The sequence below is a fragment of the Lethenteron reissneri genome, chromosome 69 (genome assembly GCF_015708825.2).
Source record: "Lethenteron reissneri isolate LAM-NWPU_2019-01 chromosome 69, ASM1570882v1, whole genome shotgun sequence".
NCBI lineage: Eukaryota > Metazoa > Chordata > Hyperoartia > Petromyzontiformes > Petromyzontidae > Lethenteron > Lethenteron reissneri.
The window spans coordinates 432422-459937 of record NC_083847.1 but is presented as its reverse complement, the minus strand read 5'-3'; the positions used below and the strand labels follow the sequence as shown (position 1 = coordinate 459937).

Sequence of the window (27516 nt, the reverse complement as noted above, 5' to 3'; positions counted from 1 at the left end):
AGGCGGGGTAGTGATAAAAGCCGGTTGTTATTTTTCGATTTAAAGCTTTCGTGACTGCAGGGATTCATCTTCTTGGTTCTTTCGGTAAAGTCATCACGTAGAAGGGAAATAATAAAATAATAAAAATACATAATGAAATAATGAAAATAAAACATAATTAAATAATTAAAAATAATAAAATACTAAAAATAAAACGTAATAAAATTTAGATTTAAAGCTTTCGTGACTGCAGGGATTCATCTTCTTGGTTCTTTCGGTAAAATCACGTGGAAGAAAAATAATAAAATAATAAAAATAAAACATAATAGAATACAATTCTCACGACGTTTCGGCCACAACGCAAGCAGCCGTCCTCAGGTGGAGAACAGGTCTGTCGGGAAGGCAGAGTCTGTTGTTATTGTCCACCGTTAATGATTACCGCTGGCTAAAAAGGGTCACCGCAGCAGCTAGGATTCATGTTCCGATTCGTCGTTCTCGTCTGCCGAGGAGAGAGAGAACTGCACCACGCAGGGAAGAAGGAGTGGGTCCAGAGGCTGATAGCAAAGCAAAGCGCCGCGGGGAAACACAGAGAGGACATCCAGAGCTAACTTCGGAGGCGAAACTACGTGAGCAGGTGTAAGAAGGCCCCGCTGAACTGCTATGGACAGGGACTCCTCGACTTATCAACTTTCAGAGATACGAACAAACCCGGTCCGTAGGTCCAAGTACCCTGTTCGGACTGAGTCGTAAGTTCAACAGCCGCGCAATAGATGGCGGTGGTGGCATCTACATCTACAGAACGTGAAGAACCAGTGGCATCTACATCTGCAGAACGTGAAGAACCAGTGGCATCTACATCTGCAGAACGTGAAGAACCAGTGGCATCTACATCTGCAGAACATGAAGAACCAGTGGCATCTACATCTGCAGAAGGTTAAGAACCAGTGGCATCTACATCTGCAGAACGTGAAGAACCAGTGGCATCTACATCTGCAGAACGTGAAGAACCAGTGGCATCTACATCTGCAGAACGTGAAGAACCAGTGGCATCTACATCTGCAGAACGTGAAGAACCAGTGGCATCTACATCTATAGAACGTGAAGAACCAGTGGCATCTACATCTGCTGAACGTGAAAAATCAGTGGCATCTACATCTGCAGAACGTGAAGAACCAGTGGCATCTACATCTGTAGAACGTGAAGCACCAGTGACATCTACATCTGTAGAATGTGAAGAACCAGTGGCATCTACATCTGCAGAACGTGAAGAACCAGTGGCATCTACATCTGTAGAACGTGAAGAACCAGTGGCATCTACATCTACAGAACGTGAAGAACCAGTGGCATCTACATCTGCAGAACGTGAAGAACCAGTGGCATCTACATCTGCAGAACGTGAAGAACCAGTGGCATCTACATCTACAGAACGTGAAGAACCAGTGGCATCTACATCTGCAGAATATAAAGAACCAGTGGCATCTACATCTACAGAAAATGAAGAACCAGTGGCATCTACATCTGTAGAACGTGAAGAACCAGTGGCATCTACATCTACAGAAGATGAAGAACCAGTGGCATCTACATCTACAGAACATGAAGAACCAGTGGCATCTACATCTGCAAAACATTAAGAACCAGTAGCATCTACATCTGTAGAACGTGAAGAACCAGTGGCATCTACATCTACAGAACATGAAGAACCAGTGGCATCTACATCTGCAAAACATTAAGAACCAGTGGCATCTACATCTGCAGAACGTAAAGAACCAGTGGCATCTACATCTGTAGAACGTGAAGAACCAGTGGCATCTACATCTACAGAAGATGAAGAACCAGTGGCATCTACATCTACAGAACATGAAGAACCAGTGGCATCTACATCTGCAGAACATGAAGAACCAGTGGCATCTACATCTGCAGAAGGTTAAGAACCAGTGGCATCTACATCTGCAGAACGTGAAGAACCAGTGGCATCTACATCTGCAGAACGTGAAGAACCAGTGGCATCTACATCTGCAGAACGTGAAGAACCAGTGGCATCTACATCTGCAGAACGTGAAGAACCAGTGGCATCTACATCTATAGAACGTGAAGAACCAGTGGCATCTACATCTGCTGAACGTGAAAAATCAGTGGCATCTACATCTGCAGAACGTGAAGAACCAGTGGCATCTACATCTGCAGAATGTGAAGAACCAGTGGCATCTACATCTGTAGAACGTGAAGCACCAGTGACATCTACATCTGTAGAATGTGAAGAACCAGTGGCATCTACATCTGCAGAACGTGAAGAACCAGTGGCATCTACATCTGTAGAACGTGAAGAACCAGTGGCATCTACATCTACAGAACGTGAAGAACCAGTGGCATCTACATCTGCAGAACGTGAAGAACCAGTGGCATCTACATCTGCAGAACGTGAAGAACCAGTGGCATCTACATCTACAGAACGTGAAGAACCAGTGGCATCTACATCTGCAGAATATAAAGAACCAGTGGCATCTACATCTACAGAAAATGAAGAACCAGTGGCATCTACATCTGTAGAACGTGAAGAACCAGTGGCATCTACATCTACAGAAGATGAAGAACCAGTGGCATCTACATCTACAGAACATGAATAACCAGTGGCATCTACATCTGCAAAACATTAAGAACCAGTAGCATCTACATCTGTAGAACGTGAAGAACCAGTGGCATCTACATCTACAGAACATGAAGAACCAGTGGCATCTACATCTGCAAAACATTAAGAACCAGTGGCATCTACATCTGCAGAACGTAAAGAACCAGTGGCATCTACATCTGTAGAACGTGAAGAACCAGTGGCATCTACATCTACAGAAGATGAAGAACCAGTGGCATCTACATCTACAGAACATGAAGAACCAGTGGCATCTACATCTGCAAAACATTAAGAACCAGTGGCATCTACATCTGTAGAACGTGAAGAACCAGTGGCATCTACATCTACAGAACATGAAGAACCAGTGGCATCTACATCTGCAGAACGTGAAGAACCAGTGGCATCTACATCTGCAGAACGTGAAGAACCAGTGGCATCTACATCTGCAGAACATGAAGAACCAGTGGCGTCTACATCTGCAGAACGTGAAGAACCAGTGGCATCTACATCTGCAAAACATTAAGAACCAGTGGCATCTACATCTGCAGAACGTGAAGAACCAGTGGCATCTACATCTACAGAAAGTGAAGAACCAGTGGTATCTACATCTGCAGAACGTGAAGAACCAGTGGCATCTACATCTACAGAAAGTGAAGAACCAGTGGCTCTACATCTGCAGAACATGAAGAACAGTGGCATCTACATCTACAGAACGTGAAGAACCAGTGGCATCTACATCTGCAGAACGTGAAGAACCAGTGGATCTACATCTGTAAGAACGTGAAGAACCAGTGGCATCTACATCTGCAGAACATGTAAGAACCAGTGGCATCTACATCTTAGAACGTGAAGAACCATGGGCATCTACAATCTGCAGAACGTGAAGAACCAGTGGCATCTACATCGTAGAACGTGAAGAACCAGTGGCATCTACATCTACAGAATGTAAAGAACCAGTGGCAATCTACATCTGCAGAAACATGAAGAACCAGTGGCATCTACATCTACAGAACAGTGAAGAACCAGTGGACATCTACATCTGCTAGAACTGAAGAACCAGTGGCATCTACATCTGCAGAACGTGAAGAACCAGTGGCATCTACATCTCCAGAACATGAAGAACCAGTGGCATCTACATCTACAGAACGTGAAGAACCAGTGGCATCTACATCTGCAGAACGTGAAGAACCAGTGGCATCTACATCTGCAGAACGTGAAGAACCAGTGGCATCTACATCTGCAGAACGTGAAGAACCAGTGGCATCTACATCTGCAGAACGTGAAGAACCAGTGGCATCTACATCTGCAGAACGTGAAGAACCAGTGGCATCTACATCTGCAGAACGTGAAGAACCAGTGGCATCTACATCTGCAGAATAAAAGAACCAGTGGCATCTACATCTGCAGAACGTGAAGAACCAGTGGCATCTACATCTACAGAACGTGAAGAACCAGTGGCATCTACATCTGAGAACGTGAAGAACCAGTGGCATCTACATCTGCAGAACGTGAAGAACCAGTGGCATCTACAGAACGTGAAGAACCAGTGGCATCTACATCTACAGAACGTGAAGAACCAGTGGCATCTACATCTGCAGAACGTGAAGAACCAGTGGCATCTACATCTACAGAACGTGAAGAACCAGTGGCATCTACATCTGCAGAACGTGAAGACCAGTGGCATCTACATCTGCAGACGTGAAGAACCAGTGGCATCTACATCTACAGAACGTGAAGAACCAGTGGCATCTACATCTGCAGAACGTGAAGACCAGTGGCATCTACATCTGAACGTGAAGAACCAGTGGCATCTACATCTACAGAACGTGAAGAACCAGTGGCATCTACATCTACAGAATGAAGAACCAGTGGCATCTACATCTACAGAATGAAAACCAGTGCATCTACATCTACAGAACGTGAAGAACCAGTGGCATCTACATCTGTAAACGTGAAGAACCAGTGGCATCTACATCTATAGAACGTGAAGAACCAGTGACATCTAAATCTGCAGCACATGAAGAACCAGTGGCATCTACATCTGCAGAACATGAAGCACCAGTGGCATCTACATCTGTAGAACGTGAAGAACCAGTGGCATCTACATCTACAGAACACGAAGAACCAGTGACATCTATATCTGCAGAACGTGAAGCACCAGTGGCATCTACATCTGTAGAACATGAAGAACCAGTGGCATCTACATCTACAGAACGTGAAGAACCAGTGGCATCTACATCTACAGAACACGAAGAACCAGTGACATCTGCAGAACGTGAAGAACCAGTGGCATCTACATCTGCAGAACACGAAGAACCAGTGACATCTACATCTGCAGAACGTGAAGCACCAGTGGCATCTACATCTGCAGAACGTAAAGAACCAGTGGCATCTACATCTGCATAACGTGAAGAACCAGTGGCATCTACATCTGCAGAATGTGAAGAACCAATGGCATCTACATCTGCAGAACGTGAAGAACCAGTGGCATCTACATCTGCAGAACATGAAGAACCAGTGGCATCTACATCTGCAGAACGTGAATAACCAGTGGCATCTACATCTACAGAACGTGAAGAACCAGTGACATCTACATCTACAGATAATGAAGAACCAGTGGCATCTACATCTGCAGAATGTGAAGTACCAGTGACATCTACAGAAAATGAATAACCAGTGGCATCTACATCTGCAGAACATGAAGAACCAGTGACATCTACATCTGCAGAACATGAAAAACCAGTGGCATCTACATCTGCAGAACGTGAAGAACCAGTGGCATCTACATCTGCAGAACATGAAAAACCAGTGACATCTACATCTGCAGAACGTGAAGAACCAGTGGCATCTACATCTGTAGAACGTGAAGAACCAGCTGCATCTACATCTGCAGAACGTGAAGAACCAGCTGCATCTACATCTGCAGAACGTGAAGAACCAGTGGCATCTACATCTACAGAAAATGAAGAACCAGTGGCATCTACATCTGCAGAACCAGTGGCATCTACATCTACAGAACATGCACACGCAGAAACCCACAGACTCGCGCAGAGACCCACGGACTCACACAGAGACCCATAGTTTGTTGTCATTCCCACCGCACCTCCGATAAAAGCGGTTGGCTGCATACAGCGCCAGAGGTTCAACACACATCCATACGAATGGCGGTCGTTGTTGTGTGTATACAGCAAACGTACAGGTGTGCTTGTGTGCGAGTGCCAGCGGGCTTTCGACACTTCACGTGGCCTCAAGGTGCACATAGCCTGGCACAAGCGTCGTGGTGACGTCACCGCCACTTAGTGGTGAACGGCTGTTGTTGTTGTTGTGTATACACAGAACATGACTGGGGAGCGGTGGGTGTAGTGGTTAACGCCACGCTGCGCTACGAACCCGGCGACCCGAGTTCAATTCCCGCTTGTGGCCACCAACACAAGTAGTGACGATCATCTGAACCGGTCCTGGGCCTCCCCGAGATCGACTCAGCCTCGAACGAGTACCTGGTGCGGTGTGTAGTAAACATCGCCACTGGGGGAGACAAAGGCGGCCGGGCGTGGTGCTGGCCACCCACCCCCCCCTCTGTGTGGGCCACAGTGCCGGTAGCCTTCATAGCAGCTATGGCTGCAGAGTTTGGTGGTACATGTTGTTTAGGTCGTTTATTGTGAAAATTCGGCCACAGTTCCTATGATCACTGTTTCATTGCTTTTATGGCTTTATTTTGGTGATTTTCGAAAAGTTTATTGGTTTGGCCATGTTTGTGTTGTTGTAGTACAGAGTTAGACTGATGGCCTTAATCTAAGTTGTCTTGTGGTTGTTGTTGTTGTTGTTTGACTTGCATCCCACTGGGATTTTTGCACACAGCGTTGGTGTACGGTGCTTTTTCTGCAATATTTTGCTGTCTTTTCTTGGATTTTCTGTTTGCACTCAGTCACATAGTCACTTTAAGATGTTTTTTGTTCATGTTTTAGTTTTTTTGTTTGTTGCGGTTGCACCCGATTCAAGAGCCGAATGTCTCACAGGGCTACACCTAATACATGAACTTGAACTTCATAGGCGCTATTCTTTGGTTTTTTCGGTAAAGTCACGTATAAAAATAAAATAATAAATTAAATAATAGCATACGACGTTTCGATTGCAACACAAGCAATCATCATCAGGTATAATGAAATAGCGACATAGAATCTAACCAGAAAACTATAGACAGACATATAAGCAGACAGATATCACCAAGATACATAGAGAGAGCAACCCAGGTACAGAGAGAGGTGATCGTCTCTGTGGGGTGGCCTTAAATAGACAGAGGGGGGCGGAGGCAGAGAGAGGGAGGGGGTAGGGAAAACATTTACATGTCAATGAGTACGAAGGGAGGGGAGTAAGGTAAGCAGGCTTAGAGGGAGACAGAACACACTAAATTAAATAACCTAGCAAAGTATCGAAATGTTATGTAAAACGACACAGAGAGTCGGTCAACACACAATTAACGCATAGCCTGGTCGATTACGTATTTCAAAGATTGCTAAGTTAGAATTTAAGTGTGAAAATTCCAAAGAAAGACAACAGCACTTGCCCCAACAGTCCGTTCAGGTTTAATGTGCGGTGGCTTTCGCGCCCCCGATATCATCCACAACACAGGTTATTTTGTACCATTGGAACCTCATTTGCCAGTAAAAAATATGATAATTGGTTTTTATCATATTTTTTCTTCTGGCAAATGAGGTTCCAATGGTGTAAATGCTTACCCCGAGCTCTCATACTCTGATGGTGCATTGTCTTTGAGTTGTGCGCCTTTTAGCGTCATCTGGTCCAACACCATGTGAGACTAGGCTCTAAGGAAAGCTGTCTCGGGTGTGGACCAATCAACTTCAAGGACAGTGCATATCATTATCAGAGTTATGTTTTTTGTTTGCATTACGACCGCAGGTATTGTGGTCAATGCAAACATGACTCCTCGTAAAAAAAGGTGTCAGTTTTGTTGCCAGATAAAAGGGTAAAAAACCAATTACACTGGTCAACAAAAAACACTTTTTTTTTTCTGGCCTGGACGTTTGCAGCTGTTCTAGACTAATTTCAGGGTGCTGATTCCAAATCTGATTTCAGATTTGCCCCATCACATCTCATTTTTATGTTATCGGCATACCCCATTTTCATTTATTTTACCCGAAATCAACTCTGTCACTTATGATTGCAAGTTGTTGCGAGTCAGTGGCTGCTTTAGTGTTAAAATATGGTGCTGTATTTTTAGGATAGTGTGTTTATAATATAATTTTATGTAGATATCCACATTTATTTAATATTTTTCTTCTGCAGTTTTTATTGAAAATGCAATATTTGATATCTCAAAAAAACCTGATGTGATAGACAAAAACTGATGCCAGATTGGGAATCAGCACCCCAAAATTACCTTATAACCGTTGGAATACCTTATGCCAGAACAAGTTGGTTGACCAGTGTTATCAGGTTTTTGTTGTGTTAGATCGCGTAAATGTTTAGTTAATTTCGTAATTGTTGAGGCTTTAATTCTAGATTTGAAGCTTTCGTGACTGCAATGATTCATATTCTTAGGTTTTTTTCGGTAAAGTCACGTAGGTAAAAAACATTAAAAAGTAAAATAAAATAAAAATCACGACGTTTCGGAGGCAACACAAGCTTCCGTCTTCAGGTGGTACCGTCACAGCCACGACAGCTGCATCAAGTAAATGAGAGATTGCAGAAGCTACCACTCCGTTTCAACCATTATATAAACGGAGTGGTAGCTTCTGCAATCTCTCATTAACTTGATACAGCTGTCGTGGCTGTGACGGTACCACCTGAAGACGGAAGCTTGTGTTGCCTCCGAAACATCGTGATTTTTATTTTATTTTTAATGTTTTTTACCTACGTGACTTTACCGGAAAAAACCTAAGAATATGTTGAGGCTTTGCTCTGCAACACAATACCGGCGTGGTCCACTTTGAGGCTGCCGCATGAAATGTCGAAAGCCCGCGGGTCAGAGCCTGCAGGTGCCATGGGTTGACTTGACAGGAAGGGACATTCTTACAAATACACACTCTCTCTCTCTCTCGCTACACACACTCTCTCTCTCACTACACACACTCTCTCTCTCTCACTACACACACTCTCTCTCTCACTACACACACTCTCTCTCTCACTACACACACTCTCTCTCACTACACACACTCTCTCTCACTACACACACCAACACACACCACACACACACACACTAATACACACACCACACACACTCTCTCTCACTACACACACTCTCTCTCACTACACACACCAACACACACCACACACACTCTCTCGTCACGCACACTAACACACACACCACACACTCTCTGTTGCTACACACACCACACACACACTCTCTCTTGCTACACACACCACACACACACTCTCTCTTGCTACACACACCACACACTCTCTCTTGCTACACACACCACACACACACCACACTAACACACTCTCTCTCTCACTACACACTCTCACTACACACACCAACACACACCACACACACACCACACACACACACCACACACCTCTCTCGTCGCACATACTAACACACCACACTCTCTCTCTTGCGACAAACACCACACTAACACACTCTCTCGTCACACACTAACACACTCACACACTCTCTCTCGCTACACACACCAACACACACTCTCTCGTCACACACACTAACACACTAACACTCTCCACACTCTCTCACGCTACGCACCCCACACACACCACACACTCTCCACACACTCTCTCTCGTCACACACACACTCACACACACACACACACTAACACACTCTCCACACACTCTCTCTCGTCACACACACACACTAACACTCTCCACACACTCTCTCTCGTCACACACACACACACACTAACACTCTCCACACACTATCTCGCTACACACACCACACACTCTCTCTTGCTACACACACCACACACTAACACACTCTCCACACACTATCTCGTCACACACACACACTAACACCCTCTCAACACACCACACACACACACTAACACACTCGCCACACACACACACCCAACAGTGATTATGGTATTCAACAAACAACATCTTCCACAAGTCGTGTCACGGATATTCAACTAGCCAAGGCAACGATGTACTGAAGATCCACACGCTCCTACACAGACCTAGAGACTCCAATAGACCCACAGACTCACCACGCAGAGACCCACAGACTCACCACAGAGACCCACAGACTCACCACAGAGACCCACAGACTCACGCAGAGACCCACAGACTCACGCAGAGACCCACAGACTCACGCAGAGACCCACAGACTCACGCAGAGACCCACAGACTCACGCAGAGACCCACAGACTCACGCAGAGACCCACAGACTCACGCAGAGACCCACAGACTCACGCAGAGACCCACAGACTCACGCAGAGACCCACAGACTCACGCAGAGACCCACAGACTCACGCAGAGACCCACAGACTCACGCAGAGACCCACAGACTCACGCAGAGACCCACAGACTCACGCAGAGACCCACAGACTCACGCAGAGACCCACAGACTCACGCAGAGACCCACAGACTCACGCAGAGACCCACAGACTCACGCAGAGACCCACAGACTCACGCAGAGACCCACAGACTCACGCAGAGACCCACAGACTCACGCAGAGACCCACAGACTCACGCAGGGACCCACAGACTCACGCAGGGACCCACAGACTCACGCAGGGACCCACAGACTCACGCAGAGACCCACAGACTCACGCAGAGACCCACAGACTCACGCAGAGACCCACAATGACCCACAGACTCACACAGGGACCCACAGACTCACACAGGGACCCACAGACTCACACAGGGACCCACAGACTCACACAGGGACCCACAGACTCACGCAGGGACCCACAGACTCACGCAGAGACCCACACACTCACGCAGAGATCCATACACTAATATGGAGACCCATAGACTATCGTGGAGAACCATAGACTAAGCTATATTTATTTTACCTCTTTCATAGGCGATCTGGCCCTCACAATTGATAGCAGCTCTACTAAGTGGCCGCTTATCATCATCATCATGTGGAAATGTATAGCGGCAGAAAAATCACTCTAAACGCTGCGACGTCGATTAGAAACGTGGAGGGGAAAAACCGGAGGAAAAAGCGAGAAAAATCCACGAGACTACGGAGAGATATCAGGGTCTGGAATGAACCCACGACCTCCTGCGTACCAGGCGAGGTAGTCAACATCTCATAGCCACTGTGGTATCAGGGTCTGGATTGAACCCACGACCTCCTGCGTACCAGGCGAGGCAGTCAACATCTCATAGCCACTGTGGTATCAGGGTCTGGAATGAACCCACGACCTCCTGCGTACCAGGCGAGGTAGTCAACATCTCATAGCCACTGTGGTATCAGGGTCTGGATTGAACCCACGACCTCCTGCGTACCAGGCGAGTATACACAACACCCACTACGGTAGTGCTGTACTAGTACACTACACTACACACCACTATACACTACTACGCTATACAATACTCTATACACTACACTAGTGCTGTACTAGTACACTGCACTATACACTACACTATACACTACTACACACTACACTATACACTACTACACACTACACTATACACTACTACACACTACACTACTACACTACACTATACACTCCACTATACACTATGGGAGTGCTGTACTAGTCGCGAATTGCCCACGCTGTGTGTCACATGACACAAACCCCCATAACTAACTGGCTGTGTGTCCGGTGGTGGTGGCGCTGTTTGTGGTGCTGGTAGTGGTGGTGGTGTTGGTGGTGTTGGTGGTGTTGGTGGTGGTGGCGGTGGTGTTGGTAGTGGTGGTGGTGTTGGTAGCGTTGGTGGTGTTGGTGGTGGCGGCGGTGGTGTTGGTAGTGGTGGTGGTGTTGGTGGTGTTGGTAGCGTTGGTGGTGTTGGTGGTGTTTGTGGTGCTGGTAGTGTTGGTGGTGCTGGTAGCGGTGGTGGTGTTGGTGGTGGCAGTGTTTGTGGTGCTGGTAGTGTTGGTGGTGTTGGTGGTGTTGGTGGTGGCGGTGTTTGTGGTGCTGGTAGTGTTGGTGGTGCTGGTAGTGCTGGTGGTGTTGGTGGTGTTGGTGGTGTTGGTGGTGTTGATGGTGGTGTAGGCGTTGGTGGTGTTGGTCGTGGTGGTGGTGTTGGTGGTGTTTGTGGTGTTTGTGGTGCTGGTAGTGTTGGTGGTGGTGGTGGTGTAGGTGGCGGTGGCGGCAGTGTTGGCAGCAGCGGTGTTTAACCGACAACACATTTCACGTTCACGCGGTCAGACCCAGCGCAAAAAAACCTCCGTCATGGGTCAACGGCCTTCGGAGCGGATTTGCCGGATCGGCGCTCACAAGCACCGGACAAACAACAACGACCATCAACCGCGTGTCCACCTTTGTTGTTGTGGTGGTTATTCTTAGAGTGGCGGCTTCGTTGAAACGAGGTGTGAGGGGGGGGTGCATAGCCTGACCCCCACAATCTTTATTTAACCTCCCAGCTCGTACCACGTGCCTCTCTCTCTCTCTCTGCCTCTCTCATCATATCTGTCAACCCCTTATCAGTGCCCTACCTTATTGCAGACCAATTCAGACCTTATTGGTCCACCCCGTGCCCCTCATAAATCTCAACGTTCATCCTAAACACGACGCTTTACACTACACTATACACTACACTATACACTACACTACACACTACACTCTATACACGACACGCTATACACTACACGCTATACACTACTACACTACACACTATACTACACACTATACACTACACACTACACTACACACTACACTACACACTACACTACACACTACAAACTACACTATACACTACGCTATACACTATACACTAAACTACACTATACACACCGCACCATACACTACACGATACACTAAACCATACACTACACGACACCAAACACGGCACCACACACTACACCATACATACACTACACTATACACTACACCATACACACACTACACCATACACTAAACCACACACTACACCACACACTACACTATACACACACTACACTATACATACACTACACTATACACTAAACCACACACTACACTATACACTACACTACTATACTCTACACACTACACTCTACACCATACACTACACTACACTATACATACACTACACCATACACTACACTAAACCACACACTACACCACACACACTACATCCTACAAAGTCCCATCACAAGGGAGAAACACAAATAGAAAGACAACATTATTTGCTTTGCCCGTATTGAAACGGCTGTACGCGGTATGGACCTGAAAACTCAATTTCCCTGCACAAGAACACGGAGTAAACCGTGCGGATTGACACGGCATGTGAGTGTGTAGGTGGGTGAGTGTGTATGTGGGTTAGTGTTTGAATGTGGGTGATCGGGTGGGTGAGTGGGTGAGTGAGTGAATGAGTGGGTTGGTCTATGTGGGTGATTGGGTGAGTATGTGGGTGGGTGTTTTAGTGAGAGTGGGTGGGTGAATGAGTGGGTGAATGAGTGGGTGGATGAGTGGGTGGGTGAGTGGGTGGGTGAGTGAGTGGGCGGGTGATTGGGTGGGTGTTTAGTGAGAATGTGAGTGGGTGGGTGAGTGGGTGGGTGAGTCTATGTGGGTGATTGGGTGAGTATGTGGGTGGGTGTTTTAGTGAGAGTGGGTGGGTGAATAAGTGGGTGAGGTGAGTGTGTGGGTGTGTAGGCGAGTGGGAAGACAAAGGCGGCCGGGCAGGCATGGCCCCTGCCCTCCCACCCCCTCGTGTTGCTAGAGTCCAGTGACCTTCACAGGCAACGCTGCTGCTGCTGCTGCTACTCGCTACTAATAGCCACTTGCCCCAAGTCTGTTACAAGCTACGAGGGGGGGGCTGGTCTCCGTCTCGGTATAAAATATTTAAAAAGACTTTTTTTAAAAACAAGCTTTAATTAAATGTACCGTGCTAGTCGTGGCAGAACTCCACGACTTCAGGAAGTGGCCCCGCGGATTGCCACAGCGCAAGGGGCCGTGGTGACGCGAGTTGAGCGTGGACATTTAGACCCGTAAACAAGTATAACCCGTAAAAACAAAGTTTTTCACTATAAATCTTTTATATGCGTGGCGGCTAGAATCCTCTCGTCCTCTGGCTTGAGATGGCTGCCACCTATGGGTCAGATGATTGCATGCCACCATTAAGCAATTGGTAATTAAATATATTTTTTGTCCTAAAAAGTGGAAAATTTTGGAAAAAAATTTGCACGAACATAAATTGTCACGCACAACGAGTCTGCGTGCAAAATGTCAGCTCGCTTAGATCACGGGAAGTGGGTTAAAAAACGACCGAAAGATTTGCACGGTCGTAAGCACGCAAGCGAACTTAATATAAAGGATTTAAAAAGATCGCTTAAAAATTTGTTTTTTAATTTTTAAATGATAGAATATAGTATTGTCATCAGTATGACATGCCTATATCAAGTTAGCAGTCAATACCACATTGGGAAGACGGTTTAAATAGAGTTACAAGATTTGAGGATACGACAACAACAGACAGCGAGTTAAATAAAAGCGTGTAAAATGTTTAAAAATATATATTCTTTTTCAATGATAGAATATAGTATTGTCATCAGTACGGCATAAGTATACCAAGTTTGCAGTCGATACGACATTGGGAAGGCGGTTTAACTATTTAAAAACACTACGAGACCTCCTTAACCAGTGGCAAAAATAGTGATAGGTTTTTACCCTTTAAACTGGTACAAAAACTGACACCTTTATACAAGAGATCATGTTTGCAATAACCACAACACAAGCAGTCAAAATGCAAACAAAAAGAAACAACTCTGATGATGATGATATGCACCGTCTTTGAAGTTGATTGGTCCACACCCGAGACAGTTTTTCTTAGAGCCTAGTCTCCATTGGTGTTGGACCAGATGACGCCAAAAGGCGTACAACTCAAAGACAGCGCACTATCAGAGTATTGACAGCTCGGGGTAAGCATTTACACTAAGAGACATCTCCTTTACCAGTGGCAAAAATAGTGATAGGTTTTTACCCTTTAAACTGGTACAAAAACTGACACCTTTATACAAGGCATCATGTTTGCAATAACCACAACACAAGCAGTCAAAATGCAAAAAAAAGAAACAACTCTGATAATGATGATATGCACTGTCTTTGAAGTTGATTGGTCCACACCTGAGACAGCTTTTCTTAGAGCCGAGTCTCCATTGGTGTTGGACCAGATGACGCCAAAAGGCGTACAACTCAAAGTATTGAGAGCTCTGGGTACTCGAGTTACAAGATTTGAGGATACGACAACAGCAGACAGAGCAAGTTAAATAAAAGCGTGTAAAATGTAAAAAAATGTATTTTTTATTTTCAATGTTATAATATAGTATTGTCATCAGTATGACACAAGTATACCAAGTTTGCAGTCGATACCACATTGGGAAGTGGGTTAAAATTTAGTTACAAGATTTTTTAAGGATACGACAACAACAGACAGCTTGATTCGGTAAAGCCACGTAGATGAAAATTTAAAATAATAAAATGAAAATGACTAAATTACGTGATTTCATGATTTCATTTAGTTATTTACCGAAAGAACCAAAGAGTATGGATTCTTGCAGTCACAAAAACTTCTAATCTAGAACAGACGGAGCGAGTTAAATAATAAAAGAGTGGAATAATAAACAAACAGCAGCCAGTGGACGGCTACCAGAGTGGCAAGCGTTGCCAGTAGAGATTTGCTGCTATGGCGGAGGCTCATGAAGGACCAGAGGTCGCAACCAGGTACCCGATACCCGTACCCTACCCGATACCCGGCTACCCGTACCGGGCCGGGTACGGGTAGCCGCACGTGACCCACCCCAACCAATGAGTGAGAAGGCCGTGAGTCACTGGTGAGTCACCGTTTGTCACTCATTTCCCAACGTCTTGTCTCTTCTCACAATTCAAGTTCCTAGAATCAACCCACCCGCGCCTGCAACATGGCTTCATCCCAGAGGTCGCAATCGGGTACCCGTACCCTACCAGATACCCGGCCGGGTACGGGTAGCCGGGTATCGGGTAGGGTACGGGTACCCATTTGCGGCCCTGGTGCGGCCGGGTACGGGTTAGGAATCAAAACCCGTTTGCAACCTCTGTGAAGGACGCTGCTGCTACAGGAAAGTTGGAGGCAGTCGCCCTCCAACAACAACGGAGGGCGGACGAGCGACGCTCACAACAACGAGCGGAGCGCCGGGTGGCTAAAGCACAGCAAGTTGGCACAGTAGGAGGCAAAGGTGGTGCATCAGCCAGCCATCTGAGTCAGTACCCAGCCTGACACAGCAGTCAACCCGTGGCATCTGCTGGGTCTGTCCCGTGACCTCCTGTACCTAGCCTGGCACAGCAGTCAACCCATGGCATCTGCTGGGTCTGTCCCGTGACCGGCTGTACCTAGCCTGGCACAGCAGTCAACCCGTGGCATCTGCTGGGTCTGTCCCGTGACCTCCTGTACCTAGACTGGCACAGCAGTCAACCCGTGGCATCTGCTGGGTCTGTCCCGTGACCTCCTGTACCTAGCCTGGCACAGCAGTCAACACGTGGCATCTGCTGGGTCTGTCCCGTGACCTCCTGTACCTAGCCTGGCACAGCAGTCAACCCGTGGCATCTGCTGGGTCTGTACCGTGACCTCCTGTACCTAGCCTGGCACAGCAGTCAACCCGTGGCACCTGCTGGGTCTGTACCGTGACCTCCTGTACCTAGCCTGGCACAGCAGTCAACCCGTGGCATCTGCTGGGTCTGTCCCGTGACCTCCTGTACCTAGCCTGGCACAGCAGTCAACCCGTGGCATCTGCTGGGTCTGTCCCGTGACCTCCTGTACCTAGCCTGGCACAGCAGTCAACCCGTGGCATCTGCTGGGTCTGTACCGTGACCTCCTGTACATAGCCTGGTACAGCAATTAACCCGTGGCATCTGCTGGGTCTGTCCCGTGACCTCCTGTGCCTAGCCTGGCACAGCAGTCAACCCCGTAGCACCTGTTGGGTCTGTCCTGTGACCTCCTGTACTTAGCCTGGCACAGCAGTCAACCCGTGGCACTTGCTGGGTCTGTCCCGTGACCTCCTGTACCTAGCCTGGCACAGCAATCAACCCGTGGCATCTGCTGGGTCTGTCCCGTGACCTCCTGTACCTAGCCTGGCACAGCAGTCAACCCGTGGCATCTGCTGGGTCTGTCCCGTGACCTCCTGTACCTAGCCTGGCACAGCAGTCAACCCGTGGCATCTGCTGGGTCTGTCCCGTGACCTCCTGTACCTAGTCCTGGCACAGCAGTCAACCCGTGGCATCTGCTGGGTCTGTCCCGTGACCTCCTGTACCTAGCCTGGCACAGCAGTCAACACGTGGCATCTGCTGGGTCTGTCCCGTGACCTCCTGTACCTAGTCTGGCACAGCAGTCAACCCGTGGCATCTGCTGGGTCTGTCCCGTGACCTCCTGTACCTAGCCTGGCACAGCAGTCAACCCGTGGCATCTGCTGGGTCTGTCCTGTGACCTCCTGTACCTAGCCTGGCACAGCAGTCAACCCGTGGCACCTGCTGGGTCTGTCCCGTGACCTCCTGTCCGTGAGCCTTTGACACTTAAGATGGCCTCAAAGTGCACCTGGCCTGGCACAGGTGCCATGGTGACATCACCGTCACTTAGTGGCGAGCGGTATTGGTGGTGATGATGATGGTGCTGGTGATGATGGTGGTGTTGATGATGATAGAGATGATGATGGAAATGATGGCGATGGTGGTAGAGATGATGATAGTGGTGGTGATGATTATTTGTGACCGTGCTATTTGTATCGTTGTGTGTGTTTGTGTATCTGTTCGTGTGGTCGTGTAGCGGTAAGTGCACTGCTGCTACATATTTGGAGTCTCCCCTAGCATCTCCCTCCCCGCGTGTCTCCCTCCCCGTGTGTCTCCCTCCCCGTGTCTCCCCTAGCATCTCTCTCCCCGTGTGTCTCCCTCCCCGTGTCTCCCCTAGCATCTCTCTCCCCGTGTGTCTCCCTCCCCGTGTCTCCCCTAGCATCTCCCTCCCCTAGCATCTCCCTCCCCTAGCATCTCCCTCCCCTAGCATCTCCCTCCCCTAGCGTCTCCCTCCCCGTGTCTCCCCTAGCATCTCCCTCCCCTAGCATCTCCCTCCCCTAGCATCTCCCTCCCCTAGCATCTCCCTCCCCTAGCGTCTCCCTCCCCGCGTGTCTCCCTCCCCGCGTGTCTCCCTCCCCGCGTGTCTCCCTCCCCGCGTGTCTCCCTCCCCGCGTGTCTCCCTCCCCGCGTGTCTCCCTCCCCGCGTGTCTCCCTCCCCGCGTGTCTCCCTCCCCGCGTGTCTCCCTCCCCGCGTGTCTCCCTCCCCGCGTGTCTCCCTCCCCGCGTGTCTCCCTCCCCGCGTGTCTCCCTCCCCGCGTGTCTCCCTCCCCGCGTGTCTCCCTCCCCGCGTGTCTCCCTCCCCGCGTGTCTCCCTCCCCGCGTGTCTCCCTCCCCGCGTGTCTCCCTCCCCGCGTGTCTCCCTCCCCGCGTGTCTCCCTCCCCGCGTCTCCCCTAGCGTCTCCCTCCGTGTCCCCCGCGTCTCACCTGGGGATCTGTCTCAGGTCTCCGCTCTCCGAGTCTCCGCTGAACCAGATCTCCAGGAGCTTCTCTGTCCCCTCGAAGAAGTGGCTGCCATCAGCTCCACCTCCTCCTCCATCACCATCACCACCTCCTCCTCCTCCTCCTCCCGCGTGATGGTTATGGGAGGGCGTGGGAGCGGGGGGAGCGGGGCTAACCTCGTGATGTTCCTGCATGGTGATGGCGGCGGTATTGCTTGTGATGATGGTGGTATTGCTGGTGATGTCCTGATGGCGTTGTTGATGATGGTGGTGATGATGATGGTATTGTTGGTGATGTCCTACCGATGTCCTACCGATGGCGTTGTTGATGGTGGTGATGATGATGGTGGTATTGCTGGTGATGTCCTACCGATGGTGTTGATGATGATGATGGTGATGATGATGGTATTGCTGGTGATGTCCTACCGATGGCGTTGTTGATGATGGTGGTGATGATGGTGGTATTGTTGGTGATGTCCTACCGATGGTATTGTTGATGGTGGTGATGGTGGTATTGCTGGTAATGTCCTACCGATGGTGTTGATGATGGTGATGATGATGGTGGTGTGATACCAATGTCCTACCAATGGTATTGATGGTGATGACGGTGCTATTGGTGCTATTGGTGCGATGCCTTACTGATAGCGCACTAATTTTTACGTTGATATTGATGGTGGCGGTGGTGATATTGGTGATATTCAGTTGCCGATGTTAATGCTCCTGGCTGCTGCAGTTTACAATGCCAATGATGATGATCCAGCTGCCTACGATTGTGTTTTTTTCGCTTGCCGATTGCAGCCGATGTTACTGCTGCCGACGACGACGATGATCGTCAACCTATGATGGTGTCGACAATTAAGCCGGGCAACCCCGGGAATGCCTTCAGAGTTTTCCCCACTCTCTTAAACTCTTGAATCGACAAACTTTGGTGGTGGCACCGGGAACTCACTAATGTTTGGGGGGGGGGGGAGGGGGACGGGGACTTGAATCACCTGTCGAGAGAACGAGAGAAACAAAAATCTGTTTCGGGCGATCGAATGTTAAAACAGGTAAAATTTTGCACAACAAACTATATAAATAATTGGTTCTTTACCCTTCTATCTGGCAACAAAACTGACACCTTTTTGCAAGGAGTCATGTTTGCATAGACCGCAATACCTGCAGTCATAAATACAAACAAAAGACATAACTCTGATAATGTGCACTGTCCTATCAGAGTTATGTCTTTTGTTTGTATTTATGACTGCAGGTATTGCGGTCTATGCAAACATGACTCCTTGCAAAAAGGTGTCAGTTTTGTTGCCAGATAGAAGGGTAAAGAACCAATTATCATATTTTTACTGGCAAATGAGGTCCCCATAGTGAAACTATATAAACGTGTGAAATGGGGCATCAAATGTTGGCAACGGTAGGCTTCATGCAGCGATGTTGTTGCGGGGGTATACGCGGGTATCCAACTGTAGGGTTGTTGTTGTTATTGTTGTTGTTAAAGTCCTCTTGAAATCATTGAAGGTGGTGGGTGGGTGGGACAATGTGGATGTCGAATTTTTAGATGGGTACCCTGTCGAAATGTAGAATTGTACAAAGAGAACTACTATGATAGAATTGTAAAAAAACAACAACAGTATTGTGAAAAAAACAATTGAATAGAATTGTTAAAAAACTATCTATAATACATTTGTACAAAAAACTATCTTTAATAGATTTGTACAAAAAACAATCTTTAATAGATTTGTAAACAAGTAAACCTGTAAAAACAAAGTTTTTCACTATAAATCCTTTATATGCGTGGCGGCTCGAGACCAGGTCTGTCGTGACAATTGTATTTTATTATGTTTTATTTTTATTATTTAATCCTTTATATTAAGTTCACTCGCTTGCTTGCTTACGACCGTGCAAATCTTTCGGTCGTTTTTTAACCCACTTCCCGTGATCCAATCGAGCTGACATTTTGCACACAGACTCGTTGTGCGAGACAATTAATGTTCGTGAATTTTTTTTTCCAACATTGTACACTGTTTAGGGAAAACAAATTAAATATGTAATTACCAATTGCTTAATGGTGGCAGACAATCATCTGACCCATAGGTGGCAGCCATCTCAAGCCAGAGGACGAGAGGACTCTAGCCGCCACGCATATAAAGGATTTAGAGTGAAAAACTTTGTTTTTATTATTTTATTATTTCCCTTCTACGTGACTTTACCGAAAGAACCAAGAAGATGAATCCCTGCAATCACGAAAGCTTTAAATCATAATAAAATATTTTTATGTTTTATTTATTATTAAATTATTAAATAAAACATAATAAAATATTTGTAAAATATTTATAATGTTTTATTTTTATTATTTTATTATTTCCCTTCTACGTGACTTTACCGAAAGAACCAAGAAGATGAATCCCTGCAGTCACGAAAGCTTTAAATCGAAACTGACTACATGTTTAAGTTATTCCGCCGAATGAAAGCGTCGTACAATGGAACGGAGCGGGGGGGGGGCTCAATAGCAACTTTAAAGAACTGCGTAGCGTTGCATACGAACGTCGCCTGAACGTTCGCTTCGCAACTTTCAAATTGAAATCTCTGCTGTGTGCGCTCTGTGTGTGCTGTGTGTGTGTGTGCTGTGTGTGTGTGTGCTGTGTGTGTGCTGTGTGCGTGTGTGCTGTGTGTGTGTGTGCTGTGTGTGTGCGCTGTGTGTGTGCGCTGTGTGTGTGCGCTGTGTGTGTGCGCTGTGTGTGTGCGCTGTGTGTGTGCTTGATGTGTGTGTGCTTGATGTGTGTGTGCTTGATGTGTGTGTGTGTGATGTGTGTGTGTGTGCTGTGTGTGTGCTGTGTGTCTATGCTGTGTGTGTGCTGTGTGTGTGTGATGTGTGTGCGCTGTGTGTCTATGCTGTTTGCCCTGCGTGCGCTCTGTGTGTGTGGTGTGTGTGTGCTGCGTGTGTGTTGTGTGCGTGCACTGTGTGCGTGCGCTGTGTGTGTCTAGTGTGTGTGCTGTGTGTGTCTAGTGTGTGTGCTGTGTGTCTAGTGTGTGTGCTGTGTGTGTCTAGTGTGTGTGCTGTGTGTGTCTAGTGTTTGTGCTGTGTGTGTGCTGTGTGTGTCTAGTGTGTGGTGTGTGTGTGTGTGTGCAGGGTGTGTGTGGTATGTGTGCTGTGTGCGCGCTGTGTGTCTATGCTGTGTGGTGTGTGTGCTGTGTGTCTATGCTGTGTGTGCTGTGTGCAGGGTGTGTGTGGTATGTGTGCTGTGCGCGTGCTGTGTGTCTATGCTGTGTGTGGTGTGTGTGCTGTGTGTCTATGCTGTGTGTGGCGTGCGTGCTGTGTGCTCGCTGTGTGTGGTGTGTGTGCTGTGTGTCTATGCTGTGCGAGCTGCGTGATGTGTGTGGGCTGTGTGTGGGCTGTGTGTGGGCTGTGTGTGGGCTGTGTGTGGGCTGTGTGTGGGCTGTGTGTGTGCAGGGTGTGTGTGCAGGGTGTGTGGTGTGTGTGCTGTGCGCGCTGTGTGTCTATGCTGTGTGTGGTGTGCGTGCTGTGTGTCTATGCTGTGTGTGGTGTGTGTGCCTGTGCTGTGTGTGGTGTGCGCGCTGTGTGTCTATGCTGTGTGTGGTGTGTGTGCTGTGTGTCTATGCTGTGCGAGCTGCGTGCTGTGTGTGGGCTGTGTGTGGGCTGTGTGTGGGCTGTGTGTGTGCAGGGTGTGTGCAGGGTGTGTGTGCAGGGTGTGTGTGGTATGTGTGCTGTGTGTCTATGCTGTGTGTGGTGTGTGTGCTGTGTGTCTATGCTGTGTGTGCTGTGTGTGTGCTGTGTGTCTGTGCTGTGTGTGGTGTGTGTGCTGTGTGTCTATGCTGTGTGTGCTGTGTGTATGTGCTGTGTGTGCTGTGTGTCTGTGCTGTGTGTGGTGTGTGTGTGTGCTGTGTGTCTATGCTGTGTGTGGTGTGTGTGTGTGCTGTGTGTCTATGCTGTGTGTGGTGTGTGTGCTGTGTGTCTATGCTGTGTGTGCTGTGTGTGTGCTGTGTGTCTGTGCTGTGTGTGGTGTGTGTGCTGTGTGTCTATGCTGTGTGTGCTGTGTGTCTGTGCTGTGTGTGGTGTGTGTGTGTGCTGTGTGTGGTGTGTGTGTGTGCTGTGTGTCTGTGCTGTGTGTGGTGTGTGTGCTGTGTGTCTATGCTGTGTGTGGTGTGTGTGTGTGCTGTGTGTCTGTGCTGTGTGTGGGGTGTGTGTGTGCTGTGTGTCTGTGCTGTGTGTGGTGTGTGTGCTGTGTGTCTATGCTGTGTGTGGTGTGTGTGCTGTGTGTCTATGCTGTGTGTGCTGTGTGTCTGTGCTGTGTGTGGTGTGTGTGTGTGCTGTGTGTCTATGCTGTGTGTGGTGTGTGTGTGCTGTGTGTCTATGCTGTGTGTGGTGTGTGTGCTGTGTGTCTGTGCTGTGTGTGGTGTGTGTGCTGTGTGTGGTGTGTGTGTGTGCTGTGTGTCTGTGCTGTGTGTGGTGTGTGTGCTGTGTGTCTATGCTGTGTGTGGTGTGTGTGTGTGCTGTGTGTCTGTGCTGTGTGTGGTGTGTGTGTGTGCTGTGTGTCTGTGCTGTGTGTGGTGTGTGTGCTGTGTGCTCGCTGTGTGTCTGTGCTGTGTGTGGTGTGTGTGCTGTGTGTCTATGCTGTGTGTGGTGTGTGTGCTGTGTGCTCGCTGTGTGTCTATGCTGTGTGTGGTGTGTGTGCTGTGTGTCTGTGCTGTGTGTGGTGTGTGTGCTGTGTGCTCGCTGTGTGTGGTGTGTGTGCTGTGTCTGTGCTGTGTGTGGTGTGTGTGCTGTGTGTCTGTGCTGTGTGTGGTGTGTGTGCTGTGTGCTCGCTGTGTGTGGTGTGCGCGCTGTGTGTCTGTGCTGTGTGTGGTGTGTGTGCTGTGTGTCTATGCTGTGTGTGGTATGTGTGCTGTGTGCTCGCTGTGTGTCTGTGCTGTGTGTGGTGTGTGTGCTGTGTGTCTATGCTGTGTGTGGTGTGTGTGCTGTGTGTCTATGCTGTGTGTGGTGTGTGTGCTGTGTGCTCGCTGTGTGTCTGTGCTGTGTGTGGTGTGTGTGCTGTGTGTCTGTGCTGTGTGTGGTGTGTGTGCTGTGTGCTCGCTGTGTGTGGTGTGTGTGCTGTGTCTGTGCTGTATGTGGTGTGTGTGCTGTGTGTCTATGCTGTGTGTGGTGTGCGCGCTGTGTGTCTGTGCTGTGTGTGGTGTGTGTGCTGTGTGTCTATGCTGTGTGTGCTGTGTGTCTGTGCTGTGTGGTGTGTGTGTGCTGTGTGTCTATGCTGTGTGGTGTGTGTGTGCTGTGTGTCTGTGCTGTGTGTGGTGTGTGTGCTGTGTGCTCGCTGTGTGTGGTGTGTGTGCTGTGTGTCTATGCTGTGTGGTGTGCGCGCTGTGTGTCTGTGCTGTGTGTGGTGTGTGTGCTGTGTGTCTATGCTGTGTGTGCTGTGTGTCTGTGCTGTGTGGTGTGTGTGTGCTGTGTGTCTATGCTGTGTGGTGTGTGTGTGCTGTGTGTCTGTGCTGTGTGTGGTGTGCGCGCTGTGTGTCTGTGCTGTGTGCTGTGTGCTGTGTCTATGCTGTGTGTGCTGTGTGTCTGTGCTGTGTGGTGTGTGTGTGCTGTGTGTCTATGCTGTGTGGTGTGTGTGTGCTGTGTGTCTATGCTGTGCGAGCTGCGTGCTGTGCGAGCTGCGTGCTGTGTGTGTGCTGTGTGTGTGCTGTGTGTGTGCTGTGTGTGTGCTGTGTGTGTGCTGTGTGTGCTGTGTGTGTGTGCTGTGTGCGTGTGCTGTGTCGGTGCTGTGTCGGTGCTGTGTCGGTGCTGTGTCAGTGCTGTGTGTGTCTGTGCTGTGTGTGTCTGTGCTGTGTGTGTCTGTGCTGTGTGTGTCTGTGCTGTGTGTGTCTGTGCTGTGTGTGTCTGTGTGTGTCTGTGCTGTGTGTCTGTGCTGTGTGTGTCTGTGCTGTGTGCTGTGTGCTGTGTGTGTGCAGGGTGTGTGTGCAGGGTGTGTGTGCAGGGTGTGTGCTGTGCGCGTGTGTGCTGTGCGCGTGTGTGCTGTGCGCGTGTGTGCTGTGCGCGTGCGTGCTGTGCGCGTGCGTGCTGTGCGCGTGCGTGCTGTGCGCGTGCGTGCTGTGCGCGTGCGTGCTGTGCGCGTGCGTGCTGTGCGCGTGCGTGCTGTGCGCGTGCGTGCTGTGCGCGTGCGTGCTGTGCGCGTGCGTGCTGTGCGCGTGAGTGCTGTGCGCGTGCGTGCTGTGCGCGTGCGTGCTGTGCGCGTGCGTGCTGTGCGCGTGCGTGCTGTGCGCGTGCGTGCTGTGCGCGTGCGTGCTGTGCGCGTGCGTGCTGTGCGCGTGCGTGCTGTGCGCGTGCGTGCTGTGCGCGTGCGTGCTGTGCGCGTGCGTGCTGTGCGCGTGCGTGCTGTCGCGTGCGTGCTGTGCGCGTGCGTGCTGTGCGCGTGCGTGCTGTGCGCGTGCGTGCTGTGCGCGTGCGTGCTGTGCGCGTGCGTGCTGTGCGCGTGCGTGCTGTGCGCGTGCGTGCTGTGCGCGTGCCGTGCTGTGCGCGTGCGTGCTGTGCGCGTGCGTGCTGTGCGTGCGCTGGCGCGTGCTGTGCGCGTGCGTGCTGTGCGCGTGCGTGCTGTGCGCGTGTGTGCTGTGCGCGTGTGTGCTGTGCGCGTGTGTGCTGTGCGCGTGTGTGTTGTGCGTGTGCGTGCTGTGCGCGTGTGTGCTGTGCGCGTGCGTGCTGTGCGCGTGCGTGCTGTGCGCGTGCGTGCTGTGCGCGTGCGTGTTGTGCGCGTGCGTGTTGTGCGCGTGCGTGCTGTGCGCGTGCGTGCTGTGCGCGTGCGTGCTGTGCGCGTGTGTGCTGTGCGCGTGTGTGCTGTGCGCGTGTGTGCTGTGCGCGTGTGTGTGCTGTGCGCGTGTGTGCTGTGCGCGTGCGTGCTGTGCGCGTGCGTGCTGTGCGCGTGTGTGTTGTGCGCGTGTGTGCTGTGCGCGTGCGTGTTGTGCGCGTGCGTGTTGTGCGCGTGCGTGCTGTGCGCGTGCGTGCTGTGCGCGTGCGTGCGCGTGCGTGCTGTGCGCGTGTGTGCTGTGCGCGTGTGTGCGTGCTGTGTGTTGTGCGCGTGTGTGTTGTGCGCGTGTGTGCTGTGCGCGTGTGTGCTGTGCGCGTGTGTGCTGTGCGCGTGTGTGCGTGTGCTGTGCGCGTGTGTGCTGTGCGCGTGTGTGCTGTGCGCGTGTGTGCTGTGCGCGTGTGTGCTGTGCGCGTGTGTGCGTGCTGTGTGCTGTGCGCGTGCGTGTGTGCGTGTGTTCTGTGCGCGTGTGTGCTGTGCGCGTGTGTGCTGTGCGCCTGTGTGCTGTGCGCGTGTGTGCGTGCTGTGTGCTGTGCGCGTGTGTGCTGTGCGCGTGTGTGTTGTGCGCGTGTGTGCTGTGCGTGCTGTGCGCGTGTGTGTTGTGCGCGTGTGTTCTGTGCGCGTGTGTGTTGTGCGCGTGTGTGCTGTGCGCGTGTGTTCTGTGCGCGTGTGTGTTGTGCGCGTGTGTGCTGTGCGCGTGTGTGCTGTGCGCGTGTGTGCGTGCTGTGTGTTGTGCGCGTGTGTGCTGTGCGCGTGTGTGTTGTGCGCGTGTGTGCTGTGCGTGCTGTGCGCGTGTGTGTTGTGCGCGTGTGTGTTGTGCGCGTGTGTGCTGTGCGTGCTGTGCGCGTGTGCTCTGTGTGCGTGCTGTGTGTGTGCTGGTTGCGTATGATCGTGAATAGTCGCCGTCTCTACACTATCGCTGCTAATAATACTAATTATTGTTGTTGTTATTGATGATGGCGGTGGTGTAGTGGTTAGTGGTGGAGTTGTAGTGGTGGTGTAGTGGTTGGTGTTGTAGTGTAGTGGTGGTGTAGTGTAGTGGTGGTGTAGTGGTGGTAGTGTAGTGGTGGTGGTGTAGTGGTGGTAGTGTAGTGGTGGTGGTGTAGTGGTGGTGGTGATGTAGTGTAGTGGTGGTGGGGTGGATGTAGTGTAGTGGTGGTGGGGTGGATGTAGTGTAGTGGTGGTGTAGTGGTGGTAGTGTAGTAGTGGTGTAGTGTTGTAGTGTAGTGGTTGGTGTTGTAGTGTAGTAGTGGTGCAGTTGTTGTGGTGGTGTAGTGGTGGTGGTATAGTGGTAGTGATGGTAGAGTGGTGGTGTAGTTGTTGTTGTGTAGTGGTGTAGTTGTGGTGTAGTTGTGCTGTTGTTGTGTAGTTGTTGTTGTTGTGGTGGATGTCGCCTTGCCACCACCACCACCGCGTGAACAAACCGCGCAGTTCAGGGGGGGGGGCTGGGGGGCCCCCCTAATTGATTGACCTCTTCCCTCACGAAACCAGCGATTTTTTTTCTCCGAACTAATTTCACGACGGAGACGACGACGACGACCGGAAAACGACGAATTATCGACGCTTAGCGAACAAAATAATAAAAATCCCGCGCACGCAAAATCACGGTCTGAGGTAATCCACCATCATCATCACCTCCTCGTGTTGAATGAAGGCCTTCCACCACCACCTCCACCTCTGCTGCTGCTGTGGTCGCCCCCCTTTGTAAAGTCGCTGTTGCCGCTGTAGCCGCTGTAGCCGCTGCTGCTGTAGCTGTAGCCGCTGTAGCTGCTGTAGTGGCTATTGGTTAGTGGCTGGGTGAGAGGACCCGCTAGCTAATGTCGTCGGCCATGCTGTGTGAGGCACGGCCGCCTTCAGTGAGGGGGAGCGCCTCGTGGGCCACGCGCTTATATAGGGGACGAGGGGGAGGGGGGCGTGGTCTGAGCGCGGTGACGTCAGCACGTTGTGGAGGTGAGCGTGGTGACGTCATCACGTTGTGGCGGTGAGCGTGGTGACGTCATCACGCTTAAACGCCCCCCTTCGAACTCGCCCCGCCTCTCTCTCTTCAGCGTGGTGACGTCACCACGCTCACCCCCCCTACCTCGCCCCGCCTCTCTTCAGCGTGGTGACGTCACCACGCTCACCCCCCCCTACCTCGCCTCGCCTCTCTTCAGCGTGGTGACGTCACCACGCTCACCCCCCCCATTTCGCCTCGCCTCTCTTCAGCGTGGTGACGTCACCACGCTGAAGTGAGGCGAGCGTGGTGACGTCACCACGCTCACCCCCCCTACCTCGCCCCGCCTCTCTTCAGCGTGGTGACGTCACCACGCTCACCCCCCCCCACCTCGCCTCTCTTCAGCGTGGTGACGTCACCACGCTCACCCCCCCTACCTCGCCCCGCCTCTCTTCAGCGTGGTGACGTCACCACGCTCACCCCCCCCACCTCGCCTCTCTTCAGCGTGGTGACGTCACCACGCTCACCCCCCCTACCTCGCCTCGCCTCTCTTCAGCGTGGTGACGTCACCAC

The 27516-nt window shown here is 50.3% G+C and overlaps 1 protein-coding gene across 1 annotated transcript in view; it reads right to left on the bottom strand.

Annotated features, from left to right (window-relative positions):
- Nucleotides 1-26889, bottom strand: part of LOC133360855 (S-adenosylmethionine decarboxylase proenzyme-like) — a 38292-nt gene extending 11403 nt beyond the window's left edge. The window contains exons 1-2 of the mRNA XM_061579758.1: nucleotides 26646-26889; nucleotides 18191-19196 (exon numbers count right to left, since the gene is read on the bottom strand). Of these exons, the coding sequence (XP_061435742.1) occupies nucleotides 18191-18399 (209 nt within the window). The 5' untranslated portion in view covers nucleotides 18400-19196; nucleotides 26646-26889. The remainder of the gene's footprint in view (nucleotides 1-18190; nucleotides 19197-26645) is intronic.
- Between the last annotated feature and the right edge of the window lie 627 nt (nucleotides 26890-27516).